The sequence below is a fragment of the Hyperolius riggenbachi genome, chromosome 5 (genome assembly GCF_040937935.1).
Source record: "Hyperolius riggenbachi isolate aHypRig1 chromosome 5, aHypRig1.pri, whole genome shotgun sequence".
NCBI classification, from domain to species: Eukaryota; Metazoa; Chordata; class Amphibia; order Anura; family Hyperoliidae; genus Hyperolius; species Hyperolius riggenbachi.
This window is the reverse complement of record NC_090650.1, coordinates 388,398,634-388,413,787: the sequence shown is the minus strand read 5'-3', so window position 1 is coordinate 388,413,787 and position 15,154 is coordinate 388,398,634. Positions and strand designations below refer to the sequence as shown.

The following is a 15,154-nucleotide window of genomic DNA, read 5'->3' as shown; positions in this document are numbered from 1 at the left end:
TTAAGGCTCAGAGTCTTGGTTGAAGCTGGAGATTATACACTATATGGTGTGGACCTGCTAGACCAGGGGGCAGCCATACTTTTTCGGTCCATGAGCTACTTTGCTAACTACCATGTCGATGTGATCCAAAACATCTCCAAGCTCTGAACCTTTAAAACTTAAGTGCCCATTTTCACTTGTGCCAGCATCGGTCTGCTAACGGATGCCAGCACTTGGTCTGTGCACACCAGCAGACTACTCATAAGTGCAATTGCAGGAAAACTGGAGCCAGCAGGCACTGCAATAGTCCTTAGGTAAAAAATGCTTTGCACACATTGGTGGAAAAGGGGCAATGTAATTGCAATGATAATCATGGGCTGTATTACAAAGACTCTTTTGAATGAATAAACCACTACAGTAAGCCCCCATGAAGCAGTAGAAATTAAACATTACATCCTGCTTTGTGCAGATCTATAAAATATACTGTTACCATGTGTTACAGCAATTTTCCTAAATCGGTAAAAGAGCTGCATGCTTGAAAAATGTTTTAAAAGCATTCAGTTACAAAAAATAACTTGTATTGCGTTAATCTATGTTACATAGTTTTTGTAACAAAGTAGAGTAAAGCTTTTAAGTCATAATTGTTATTTTTCTTCATTCCATTCCTGCCAATTGAGTCTATTAATAGATTTAAAATTAATCATTCTATTACACCATTCTAAGTAAAGCCACAATTACACAAATGGGAATAGGTAGGTTTTAACAACTAACGATTAAATTTCTACGTTTTCATTTCAAAATATGAAAAAAAAAATAGTAAGCTGGTTGTTATGACCATCTAAATACACTTATTTCCTCCACTTGTGTTCCAGAGCACAGGCAGTTCTAAGCCTTCAAAACCAACCCTTTCGATTAATTCGGCATTTTTTAATAGGTAACTTTATCCAGTATAAAGGCTTTCATGATATGCCTTGATGTACAGCCATATATAATGGCTTAGTAGCTGCCAACAAGCTTGTAAATACATGCACCGAAAAGTCTGATATTAAAAGACGCAAAACTACAAGACCAGAACAGGAAGCAGAATGGAAATCTTGTGACCCACAAGGGAATTCATTTTAGAAAAAGGCAGAAAATGCTATTTTGCCAGCGTTTTGCACTGCAGTATTTCACAGCTCCCATATATTACTGCAAAAAAAGAAAACACAGCTCTGCCATTTTATTTTTTAACAGTGCAAACAAGTGACGACCTTGGCAAGGTTCAGGGGTTAAAACACAACGGTACAGAGCTGGCATATTACATAGTAAAGGAAACAGTTTGGGTCATATGTTTTGTGTGTTTTTTCTTTTTAAATAAAGACATGAGCGTGGCAAGTGGCCTGTCCCAGCTCCCAGGGTTTTTTTGGTTTTTTTTATCCCCTTTTTACTTAAGTGGTTAAAGAAGTATGCAGTGACTCCAGCCTGTTTTATAAGCACACCTGGGAGGAATAGGGAATCCTGTTACTTTCCTCAGTTTTTACCCTGATGTGGTTTATGCCAGATGTTTAAGTCTTACACTGCGTACATTTTCTTCTCTTCTTCCAGAGCGCAAGCAAAAAAATAAGAGGAATATTTGACTTCACTCCACAAGAGACCTATTTAATAGTTTGGCGGTTATGTAAGTAAAGGTAGCTTGGCTAACCCAATGTTGACGACATACAGAACGACATGATCCTAATGAGTTGGAAAATATTGGCTCTCAGGAGGATCGACCAGATGCTACTGCGCTGAGAAAAGCTACTGTATTATTGAATTTCATTTTTATGAGGTAAAATTTATTATTCAGCCATTAAGGTATCCCAAATGAAATCTTGCATAAAATAGTTTTACAGTTCCTCTCTGGAAAGTAGATTTGATTTTACATTTTCAGACACTGTTCGCAGGAGGGAATCGAATCCCAAGACAATTGCTTTGTGCGTGAAATGTGAGGCCTGCAAGTCGTTTCCCCCCTCAAACGAAGCACCAGATTAATGGCGCCTGGCTGTCAACAAAATAATGAACGGCCCAAGAGGGGCGAGAAGTTCCAAAGCAAGTTTTGGTGTGAAAACTTCAATCATAGAGGCTTTGCTTTTTCGCCTGCCCTGGAGAGACAACCTGTTCCCAAGACCTCACCCCTCAAAAATTCATTTATGGCACAGGCCTATATTCCAGAATGTTATTGGAATAATCTTTTAATATATTATTACTTCACGGTGGCAAATATTCACATACTTTGAATGCAAATATTCAGACGCTTATTAAGAAACTTAACGTGGGACTGCCTGTGGATGTCTTACCATAAAATATTTTTTTTTTAAAGTGCACAAAGTATTTAAAACTTTGGCCACCAGAACTCTGGCTCAGAAGTGACATTCGGCTAAGAGCCGCCTCAAACCAGATGCTAGAAATCTATCAGTCTATAAATGTAATGCATAAAATAACTGAGTATAGGAGGCCTAATTTTATTTCATGCTATAAAAAAAAGTTACTGTTCATTATTCTAATATATCTTGTGTTCTCTAGATTTGTATCTGTATGGAAAAAAACAGATAATTACTCTGTTCAGCAAGCAATATAGCTAGCCCCCAAAATGAAAAAAAGTTTTGAGAGATTTTATAACGTTATATAGATTTTTATTAATCGGGCCCTCATGGGCAATTGCTACACAGGGGCAATCCAAGACCCTTTATATAAAAAATTTTAAAGGACAACTGAGCTGAGAAGGATATGGAGGCTGCCATTTGTATTTTCTTTTAAACAATGCCAGTTGCCAGGCAGTACTGTTGATCATCTGCCTCTAATACTTTAAAGAGACTCCGTAACAAAAATTGCATCCTGTTTTTTATCATCCTACAAGTTCCAAAAGCTATTCTAATGTGTTCTGGCTTACTGCAGCACTTTGTACTATCACAGTCTCTGTAATCAATCAATGTATCTTTCCCTTGTCAGACTTGTCAGCCTGTGTCTGGAAGGCTGCCAAGTTCTTCAGTGTTGTGGTTCTGCTATGCACTCCCCCCTCAGGGGGGAAAGAAACACACAAATGATCTCTTGAGATTCAAAAGGAAGGCTGTATACAGTCTGCTTGTGTATGGATGTATTTTCTATGTGTGGACATACTGTACATCAACCTACTTCCTGTTTTGGTGGCCATTTTGTTTGTTTATAAACAAACTTTTTAAAACTGTTTTTAACCACTTTTAATGCGGCGGGGAGCGGCGAAATTGTGACAGAGGAGAATAGGAGATGTCCCCTAACGCACTGGTATGTTTACTTTTGTGCGATTTTAACAATACAGATTCTCTTTAATGCTAGGTAGATACTATACAATTTTCGGACAGATTTACTGTCAAGATAAACTATTTCCAACAGGTCCGATCTGATTTATGATCGATTTTCCAATCGACTTTCTATTTACTTCTATGGAAAAGCAATCTGAAATCAGGTTGGACCTGTTTGAAATAATCGATCTAACATAAAATCTGTATCGTGGATTAAATCTTTATAGGGGATTCTCAGGGATATATTTATTATCAAAAGCACTTTAGTGAATGGCAGTTGCTCCGTCCAACTGCCAAAAAACTGTGTAGCGAGCAGGGAGGCTGGACAGCATCATTGTTTAAATACTTTTTAGGGAATATCTTTATAAAGAATAAAAGCCTTGCTAAGAATCCCCTATGAAGAGATGGACTAGTACAAAACCTGTTACTTCTGTCAGATTTCTACAACCTACTGTGAGTGACAACATAGGAGAAAAGTAATTTATGGCTCATTTTACTCTGGAAAAAGTGTACTTCTTATTTGTATACATTTGCACATATTTTAAATTGTAAAATTTTTCGCTGTAGTGCCCCCTTTAAGTTTGACTGCATTTGCCGCATACATGTTTCAGGTGTGTGATTCAGACATTACAGATGCATGAACGATCACAGCGGGATGCCAGGCAACTGCTATTGTTACAGAAAGTTTGCTTTGAATGGGCCTGAAAAGCCAATGGCCAGACAAAGTGCGCATGTTGATAAAATGGACAGGAGAGTATAAAAATAAGACAGTGGAGCAACTGAACAAGGTAGCCTTATTTTATCAATCACAATTTGTGTAGCCTTTGAATGTTTTTGAAAAGTAAGTCTGATCCATATAGGACCCAGCTTCAGGATTTAAAGGTCTTTAAGGGAACCCAAGGTGAGAGATATGGAGGCCGATAGTTATTTCCATTTAAACAATGCACATTGCCGACAGTGCTGCTGACCCACTGCCTCTAATGCCTGGTACACGCCATGCAATTTACCTTCGGATAGATGGGACGTAACGATTATTCTCAACAGGTCACATCTGATTTCTGATCATTTTTCTGATCGATATTGTATGGAAGTGATCAAAGAAAATCAATCAGAAAAATGATTGGAAATTAGATGGGACCTGTTGGAAATAATCGATTCAACCTGACTATCTGACGGGACATTGCATGGTGTGTACCAGGCATTATACTCTGAACTAGCATTCAAATACAAGGTTTCTGACAAAAACCTGACAAGATTTCCTGCATTGTTGCTTCACATGTGCGATTCAGACAGACCGGAAATATTGGTAGGACTGCCAGACAACTGGAACTGTATAAAAGGAAAAATAAACTTTGTGTTCTTTGTAACCAGTTCAGGACCGTAGGTTTACAACCCTAGTGACCAGGCTATTTCTTGCAATTAGGCCATTACAGCTTTAAAGAGACTCCGTAACAAAAATTGCATCCTGTTTTTTATCATCCTACAAGTGCCAAAAGCTATTCTAATGTGTTCTGGCTTACTGCAGCACGTTCTACTATCACCATCTCTGTAATAAATCAACTTATCTCTCTCTTGTCAGACTTGTCAGCCTGTGTCTGGAAGGCTGCCAAGTTCTTCAGTGTTGTGGTTCTGTGATGCATCTCCCCCCTCCAGGCCCCTCTCTGCACACTGCCTGTGTATTATTTAGATTAGGACAGCTTCTCTCTTCTCTCTTATCTTTTACAAGCTGGATAAATCGTCATCTGAGCTGGCTGGGCTTTCACATACTGAGGAATTACATACAGGCAGAGCTGTCTGCACTCTGCAGGAAGACTCTGGCGCCGAAACGCGTAATGACGCAATACGCTGAATCCACACTCCCACCACGAGACGGCTTCCCCGAGTATCGGAGAACGCGCTGCCGGCCACAGCGCGTTGTTGCCCATCTGCCTGAGAGTGTAGCGGTGGACTGTACCGCTGATGAGCGATTTTATCATTCACATCTTGTGAGTATAATTTTAATTTGCGATTAAAACATATCCTTGGGTAATGCACCATAGAGCGCTTCCTTTCTTTTAGAATAAGTTCCTGCAGGAAGAAACAGCCTGACACTTCAGTGGAAGATAGCTGCAGGGGGAAAGAAACACACAAATGATCTCTTGAGATTCAAAAGGAAGGCTGTATACAGCCTGCTTGTGTATGAATGTATTTTCTATGTGTGGACATACTGTACATCAACTTACTTCCTGTTTTGGTGGCCATTTTGTTTGTTTATAAACAAACTTTTTAAAACTGTTTTTAACCACTTTTAATGCGGCGGGGAGCGCCGAAATTGTGACAGAGGGTAATAGGAGATGTCCCCTAACGCACTGGTATGTTTACTTTTGTGCGATTTTAACAATACAGATTCTCTTTAAGGCCTTGCTGAAGGGCCTTACAACTCAGCACACAAGTGACCGCCCCCTTTTCTGCCCACCAACAGAGTTTTCTGTTGGTGGGCTCTGATTGCTCCCAGGCTTTTTAATTTTTGGTAAATATTTTTTTTTAAATAAATAAACCTATTTTTATTATTATTTTTCTATGCCTCCCTCCTCCCGCCATCCTACGACAGCGATCGTCTATCATAGGCATCATCATGCCTTAGATTGCAGCGCTGTACAGTGTAAATAGACGGCGGTTTCGCCGTCTAACAGTCTCCTAGCGGCAGACTGATGGCGGAGCTCAGTCATTCAAGCGGAGATAAAACCCGCCCCAGGACTTGACGCCAATTGGTGTTAGGCAGTCCTGGGGCTGCTGCCACGTTCACACTCATTGGCGGTACGCGGTCAGCAAGAGGTTAAAGGATGTGCTGCTAACATACTGGTGAGAGATACCCAAGGGAAGTCTCAGTTGTCTTATGGAGTCAACATCTCAATAGATCAGAGCTGTTGTGCAAGCATAAGGGGAATTTAAAAAATATTAGGCATGTGGTTTTAATGCATTTCCCTGATAGGTATATATATACACAGTGCTACTTTATACTAAAAATTAAGGAGTATAGGGTTATACAGTGTCGCCTTTTGGTGATATTTGTTGTTTACCTTCTGCTTGAGCTGGAAATTTATCTGTTGGCTGGAGATTCAGAATTACAGCTGTAATAACAGTCAATTTCACAAGTGCCTTAAACACAAATTACAAACTCTACTTTCCTTCAAAGGTTGTTTACACCAGTTTTATAGTGGATTAGTGTGATATATAGCCAAAATGAACAGAACACAAGGGCCTCATGTGTTAGGTAAACCTGATAAATGAAGCTCCTGACTTCCTCATACCGAAGTTTCAAGGTATGCCGCTTCCTATAGAGTAATGAGCTGCTGATATCTGTGCAGTTGGAACATACAATCACCAACCCTGAGATTCAGCACCGGGGAGGGTGGACAGGGCTCATAGTGCTCCAAATACAAATGAATCTTTATATTCTAGTACATTATTCACTCACCTAAAGGATTATTAGAAACACAATACTAATACAGTGTTTGACCCCCTTTCGCCTTCAGAACTGCCTTAATTCTACATGGCATTGATTGAAAGCATTCTTTAGAAATGTTGGCCCATATTGATAGGATAGCATCTTGCAGTTGATGGAGATTTGTGGGATGCACATCCAGGGCACAAAGCTCCCGTTCCTTTCAATCCCAAAGATGCTCTATTGGGTTGAGATCTGGTGACTGTGGGGGTCATTTTAGTACAGTGAACTCATTGTCATGTTCAAGAAACCATTTGAAATGATTCCAGCTTAGTGACATGGTGCATTATCCTGCTGGAAGTAGCCATCAGAGGATGGGTACATGGTGGTCATGAAGGGATGGACATGGTCAGAAACAATGCTCAGGTAGGCTGTGGCATTTAAACGATGCCCAATTGGCACTAAGGGGCCTAAAGTGTGCCAAGAAAACATCCCCCACACCATTACACCACCACCACCAGCCTGCAAAGTGGTAACAAAGCATGATGAATCCATGTTCTCATTCTGTTTAAGCCAAATTCTGACTCCATCGAGACTCATCAGACCAGAAAACATTTTTATAGTCTTCAACTGTCTAATTTTGGTGAGTTCATGCAAATTGTAGCCTCTTTTTCCTATTTGTAGTGGAGATGAGTGGTACCCGGTGGGGTCTTCTGCTGTTGTAGCTCATCCGCCTCAAGGCTATGGCTTCACAGATGCTTTGCTGCATACCTCGGTTGTAACGAGTAGTTATTTCAGGCAACGTTGCTCTTCTATCAGCTTGAATCAGTCAGCCCATTCTCCTCTGACCTCTAGCATCAACAAGGCATTTTCACCCACAGGACTGCCGCATACTGAATGTTTTTCCCTTTTCACAACATTCTTTGTAAACCCTAGAAATGGTTGTGCGTGAAAATCCCAGTAATTGAGCAGATTATGAAATGCTCAGACCGGCCCCGTCTGGCACCAACAAGCACACCCCTAAATGCATTGTAACAACTGCCATGTGATTGGTTGATTAGATAACTGCATTAATGAGAAATTGAACAGGTGTTCCAAATAATCCTTTAGGCGAGTGTAGACACAATTCAGCACTATAATTCTGGATGCAGCTTTCTTTTTAAAGGTGCATACACCCAAGGCTGTGGAGTCGGTACAAAAATCATCCAACTCGACTCCTCAGTTTTTGAAACCACCAACTCAGACTCCAGGTACCCAAAACTGCTCCAACTCCTCGACTATACAACCCTAGCAGGGCTATGGGGTTAGTAGAAAAGGGCTGCGCGGTGGCATAATTGTTGGCACACTCACCTTGTAGCACTAGGCCCACGAATCGTATCCTAGCCAGGACACTATCTGCACAGAGTTAGTAAGTTCTCACCGTGTCTACGTGGGTTTTCTCTAGGCACTCTGGGTCCCTCCCACACCCCAAAAACATGCAGATAAGTTCAAGGACAAGTGTAGTGAGAGGTATATGGAGGCTATATCCATAAAGAAAAAAAGATACCCTCTAGTAAATTGAACATGATAGTATATCCTGAATAACTGATCCAGATGCGTATATCCAAAAAATGACAACTTTATTTTTCTTCAAGATCACATACATTAAAATCCATAAAAAAATCCCCATTGGTATCCTCCAATATGTGGATTGCCAGTCAGATATTATGGAATAATTGTAAACATGTATATATTTGATTAAGCTCCCAATCAGATAATAAACACTTTGTGATAAAAAACTTTTGTGGGCACCAAGTGCCTAACAAATATATATGCAGTGTGATTGTGAACCTCATATATCCATTGCAAAATATAATATATATATATATATATATATATATATATATATATATATATATATATATATATATATATATATATATATATATATATACACACACATATATATATATATATATATATATACTCCATATTATAATAAAAAAAAATCTGTTGTGTAAATCTACACTGTGCAAACAAACACATATAAGAACCTGCTAGGATCGTGGGCTGCAACCCACCCCTGGAAAAAGCAGGGATGCGTCACAGTCCACAATCCCTCCTCAATACAACCAGTAATGCAACTTAATAAACCATGTGCAAAGTGCCTGCAAAATAGTGATGGAGCTCACTGCTGCTGTGTGATCCTGTACGGAAAATAAGGTGCAAATAGTGCTTGGAAGCGTTACATTCAAAGTGCATATAGTGCTTTAAAAACCTGAAAAGGTGCTTATGTGATATGTGATGGATCTGGCGTGGGGGTTGCTGCCTACGCGCTTGCAGACGTCCTGTCTGCTTCAATCGGGGCCCCAACTAGTATTGCTTAAAAGGAAGTCAATATGGCAGTCTCCATATACCTCTCACTACAGTTGTCCTTTAACCTCCTTAGCGGTAACCCCGAGCTGAGCTCGGTGTAAGCCGCCGCGGAGGATATCTCAGCCCCTGGTGGGGCGATTCTTGTGTTGTAAATTGCTGTACGCGTAGCCAGCACTTTGCTAGCTGCGCGGGCAGCTCAATCGCCGCCGCTCTGCGGCGATCGTCCGCACGCAGCGGCGGAAGAGGGCCCCCGCCAGAGCCCTGCGCAGCCCGGACCAATCAGTTCCGGGCAGCGCAAAGGGCTGGATCGGATGGGTCTGACGTCAGCTGACGTCCATGACGTCATTCCGATCGTCGCCATGGCAACAGGAGAAGCCAAACAGGAGATCGCATTCTATATGCGATCTCCTGTTTACTTTTGTTGCCGGCGGCGATTGGACTAGAGGGACACATGCGCCCTCTAGTGGTGTTTTATGTAGCTACCACTCAGGTAGCTACATGAAAAAAAAAAATATTTCAAAAAAAGTGCAAAACCTGAACTGAAAATTAAAAGTCAAAATAAGCATACACAAGTCATACTTACCTTCCATGTAGTCTACTCCTCAGTGTCTTTCTCCTGTCCCGCGTCCTGTTTGTCCACTGTGATCAAGGGAATTTTCCGTCCTCCATTTTGAAAATGGCCATTACCCCATAACAGCTTTCTGGTCAGCACACAGTTAAACTGTAACATCGCTTACTTGAGTCATAGGGAAACATGGACATTACCTGGTACATCCGTTTTCCTCTCAGCTATAACTGACAGCAACTGATATTTTACTGACAGCAGCTGATATATTTCAGATCTGACAAAATATTGTCAGAACTGGAAGGGATTATTGTCAGAAGAAAATGGTGAGCTCCTGAGAGGAACTGATAGCAAGGTAACTATGTAATGTTCATTTGAAGTTACCTCATGTGTTTATTTTAAATATTTTTACTCAGTACAGGTTCTCTTTAAATGGCTTCCCCTAAACTGAACCTAGACTACAATACACATACATATGACTATGGTAGGGATTGGATTGTGAGCTCCTCTGAGGGACAGTTACGGTAAGTGTTAAGACAATATACTCTGTACAACTCTGCAGAAGATGTTGGCACTATAAAAATACTACATAAAAATAATAATGCAAAAATCATCCAACTCTAACTACTCAGTTATAAAACCACCAACTCGGATTCCAGGTACCGAAAAATTGCTCTGACACCGACACTACAGCCCTGATACACATGTACAATTTCTCTCACTCACAGGTATCATGACTCAATCCTTCAGGTGACAGTTCTGTACAGATGCGTTGCCAGGCGGCTATCCACGCTTACTGCTATTATTGTGGGGAGAGGAGGAATGATACGTAGTGCATAACTGAACAGCACAGAGGGGGAGAGGTGAGAATAATTATTTATTTATTTATAAAGCGCCAACATATAACGCAGTGCTGGACATTAGTTTAGGTTACAGTTAATGTTTAGGGGTGACATACAGCAATATGACAATACAGGAATACAAGAAAAAACAGATCACGCAACACAGTATGAGTACAAGGTAAGCTTAATCAGTCACTGGATGGAGCATGGAGATTAGGCAAGTTAGGTTCACTCAAATGCATAGCATGGGTTCACAGTAATGGAGGTGCTTGATCAGGTAGGACACAAAAAGAGGAGGACCTTTCCCAAAAGCTTACAATCTAAAGGGAGAGGTAGGGAAACGAAAGGTAGGGGACCAGCGTTCAGCTGTGGGTTTAGCACACTTGTGAGGGGTAGTAGGCCAGAGTGAAAAGGTGAGTTTTGAGGGCCTTCTTGAAGAGGTTGAAGGAGGGGGCTGCCCTAATGGGTGGAGGTAGGGAGTTCCATAGTGTCGGAGCAGCTCTTGAGAAGTCCTGGAGGCGTGCATGGGACTGGGTGATGCGGGGGCGGACAGGCAAAGTTCATTGGAGGAACGGAGTGAGCGGCTAGGTGTGTATCTCTGAGTTAGATCACAAATGTAGGTTGGACAGGTTTTGTGGACAGGTTTGTAGGTCAGACACAGTATCTTGAATCTGATTCTGGACTGGATAAGAAGCCAGTGGAGGGATTCAAGGAGGGAAGCCACCATGATGGGAGGAGTGGATAATGCACTCTTTCGCATTCATGATGGACTGCAGTGGGGCTTTTTCGGGTCATAGGGAGACCAGACAGAAGGGAATTGCAGTAGTCAAGGCGGGAAATTATGAGGGCATGGATGAGGAGTTTGGTGGTGGCAGAGGTCAGGAAAGGGCAAAGCTTACAGATGTTACTAAGGTGGAAGTTGCAGGACTTTGTGAGGTTTTGGATGTGGGGAGTGAAGGAGAGTGCGGAGTCTAGGGTGACACCCAGACAGCGGGCTTGAAAGGGAGGGTGAATGGTAGTATGGTTAACAGTGACATGCACATCTCGGAGGTTCATGGATGGCCGGGGTGGGAAGATTATAAATTCTGTTTCGTCTAGAATTAGTTTCAGGAACCTAGCGGACATCCAGGAGGAGATGGTTGATAGGCAGGAGGAGACCTTGTCCATGGTAGTGGTGTATATGTCAGGGGTGTGGAGTTAGATCTGGGTGTCATCTGCATACAGATAATAATTAAAACCCATGGAGGAGATAACCTTGCCAATGGAGGATGTGTATAGGGAGAACAGTAGGGGACCGATCCTTGGGGGACTCACACCGAGAGGTGGTTGGGGGTGGACGAGGACTCATTGAAGGAGGTCGTGAAGGAGCGGTTGGAGATATAGGATGAAACCAGGTCAGGGCGAGATCCTGAATGCCAATGGACTGGAGAGACTGGAGGAGTAGGGGATGAGCTACCGTGTCAAAAGCTGCTGAAAGGTCAAGGAGGAGGAGAATGGAGTATTTACCTTCAGCTTTAGCTAAGGCAAGGTCATTGCCCACTTTGGTGAGAGCCGTTTCGGTTGAGTGGGCAGGCCGAAATCCAGATTGCAGTGGGTCTAGCTGTGAGTTGGCATTAAGGTACTGGGTCAGGCATTTGTGAACCAGACGCTCAAGGAGTTTTGAGGCAAAGGGGAGGAGGGAGATAGGGCGGTAGTTGGAGAATAATAGCAATAGCTAAGGCTGACAACCTCTTTATTTTGCATTACTAGCATCTCACTACTAATCATGCACGGCCAGTCATCTAAATTTTAGATGGAAAAGTTTATCAGTGAATCATGAATCCAAATTCCTCTACAAGTATATTACTTTTGACATCTCATCTACTGGCTCCACACTTGCAAATAAACCAAATTAAGGAACTTTAACACAGGTTCGAACTTCATACTAATCAGTAGCCGATACCACCTCTCCAACAAGAAATGTTTACCTTTACTCAAATAGATCATGAAGGGTCTGTGTGGCTGATGTTGTGGTGAAACCCCTCCCACAGTGTGATGTCATGGTAATGGCCCTGACTGTTTCCAGTCTGTGAGCCTCATTGCATTGCATGAATATTTGCATGTGTGTGTGTGAAGGGTTAAGTGTGTTTGTGTAATACACATACACACGCACGCACGCACACGCACGCACGCACGCACGCACGCACACACACACACACACACACACTTTCAAAGCGTGGGGCATTTAGGCCCCATGTATTTTCCACTCCTATACGTACTTGCAGGATTTCTCGAGAGCCCTCGCCTACCACTCAGCAACTCTATACTGACTGTTTATTCCACAGCCCTGCCTAGTGTGTCCACCATCCCCCCTCTCCTCCCCCGCCCCCCTTCCCCATCCCGTTGTATGCCTTTGGCAGGGTCCTCCCTTTCCTAGTGTATTCTACATGATTGTGTGCTACTTTCCTATAAACCGCCTTGTACTTGTATTACTGGAACTACCTAACCCAGGGCTTTTCAACCTGTTGTACAGGTACCACCAGTGGTACTTTGCTGTTGGCCAGGTGGTACACACCAGATTTGCCTGTCACTTCCTGGTCCCATCTTGCCTCCACAAAGTTCAGCTCCCCCTCAATTGCTCCTCACTGTGCTACCCTGTGGCATACTTCAGACCTCAGATAAGTGGTATAGAGACCGCCATGCGAACGGTGCACAGTGACAGTTACATCACTTCCTGTATTTGAAGTACACGTGCTGTCACTGTGCACCTTTCACCTGTCTGTCTTTTCACTGTTTGCAAAGGATGAGAAAAAGAGAGAACACCAAGAGCCCAATATAGTGTAGTATGTACTGGTAAGGTATAATTGATAGAGTAATAATATTAATTTAATACTCACAAACCAGGGTTACCAAGTAGGCAACCACTGTCAAAGCAGGTGGGGAGATTGTCCTGACCCCACTCAGGATTAAAAAGTCGCTCTCTGTAGTTGAAGAAGGAAGGGTACGACCCTCCACCAAGGGTGGACTTGATGTAGATAATAGGATAACAGAGGCGCCAATAGGATAAAAAACACTAAAAAAAAAAAACTTAAAAACCCAGAGGCGCTCAGTGTTGATGATACTGGCAGATGCTATTTACTCCTATCTGTTATTGCCTGATGAAGCGGGTTTGTATCCCGTGAAACGCGTTGCACATTATTTGGAGTATCCAATAAAATAGTTTTGACTGAAAATCCACTGTCGTGTGTTCTGCTTGGAGGGGGCGAGTCCACCACTGCCTCCTCTATTACCAAGATGGGTTTTTAAGTTCTTTTAGTGTTTTTTATCCTATTGGCGCCTCTGTTATCCTATTATCTACATCTGTCTTTTCACTGTGGTCGGGTTACCACTGATCTGTGGTCGGAACTACTCTGCAGGGCAGCAAGGCAAGGACTTGGGGGGAGGGGAAGCCTCTTAAGGCTAAAGAGGCTTCCCCCCTGAAGACCTCCTTGTCAGCATGCCCGCATTTGCAGTAGCGGCTCTCTGCTCGGGCTCCGTCAGAAACAGCTGAGCGTGTTCAGCTTCGCTCTACTGCGCAAGAGCATGGGTGGTACTTGAAACTTTTCAGGTGATAAAAGTGGCACAATTAGTGAAAAGATTGAAAAACCCTGACCTAACCAGCCTAAAATCGTTCAACCATGTATCTTGTACCTGTTTGCCTTGCATAGCTTTGCCCTATGTTATATAACTTTGTTACGTTATGTCCGTTATCCTTTGTACCACTGTATGTATTTATTTTCCAGCGCTGCATAATACGTTGGCGCTTTATAAATACAATAAATAATATCCTACAGTGATGTGAAAAACTATTTGCCCTCTTCCTAATTTCTTATTCTTTTGCATGTTTGTCACACATAAAAGTTTCTGCTCATCAAAAACCGTTAACTATTAGTCAAAGATAACATAATTGAACACAAAATGCAGTTTTAAATGATGGTTTTTGTTATTTAGTAAGAAAAAAAACTCCAAATCTACATGGCCCTGTGTGAAAAAGTCATTGCCCCCTTGTTAAAAAATAACTTAACTGTGGTGTATCACACCTGAGTGAGCGTAGAAGTAACACAGCATTTCAGCAAAAGAACATCATACCAACAGTAAAATATGGTGGTGGTAGTGTGATGGTCTCGGGTTGTTTTGCTGCTTCAGGACCTGGAAGGCTTGCTGTGATAGATGGAACCATGAATTCTACTGTCTGCCAAAAAATCCTGAAGGAGAATGTCCGGCCATCTGTTCGTCAACTCAAGCTGAAGCGATCTTGGGTGCTGCAGCAGGACAATGGCCCAAAACACACCAGCAAATCCACCTCTGAATGGCTGAAGAAAAACAAAATGAAGACTTTGGAGTGGCCTAGTCAACGTCCTGACCTGAATCCTATTGAGATGTTGTGGCATGACCTTAAAAAGGCGGTTCCTGCTAGAAAGCCCTCAAAGCTTAATTACAACAATTCTGCAAGGATGAGTGGGCTAAAATTCCTCCAGAGCGCTGTAGAAGACTCGTTGCAAGTTATCGCAAACGCTTGATTGCCGTTATTGCTGCTAAGGGTGGCCAAACCAGTTATTAGGTTCAGGGGGCAATTTCTTTTTCACACAGGGCCATGTAGGTTTTGAGTTTTTTTTCTCACTAAATAATAAAAAAACATCATTTAAAACTGCATTTTGTGTTCAATTATGTTATC

General features: G+C 42.2%; 1 protein-coding gene across 5 annotated transcripts in view; it reads right to left on the bottom strand.

Annotated features, from left to right (window-relative positions):
- Window positions 1–15,154, bottom strand: part of VPS13B (vacuolar protein sorting 13 homolog B) — a 1,202,086-nt gene that overhangs the window by 959,617 nt on the left and 227,315 nt on the right. The window contains exon 18 of one of the 5 annotated variants that reach the window (XM_068237721.1): window positions 7,424–7,631. The exons of the other annotated variants lie outside the window; for them this stretch is intronic. Coding sequence (XP_068093822.1) covers window positions 7,525–7,631 — 107 coding nt within the window. The 3' untranslated portion in view covers window positions 7,424–7,524. Of the gene's footprint in view, window positions 1–7,423; window positions 7,632–15,154 lie in introns of those variants that run through there. 5 annotated transcript variants of the gene reach the window in all.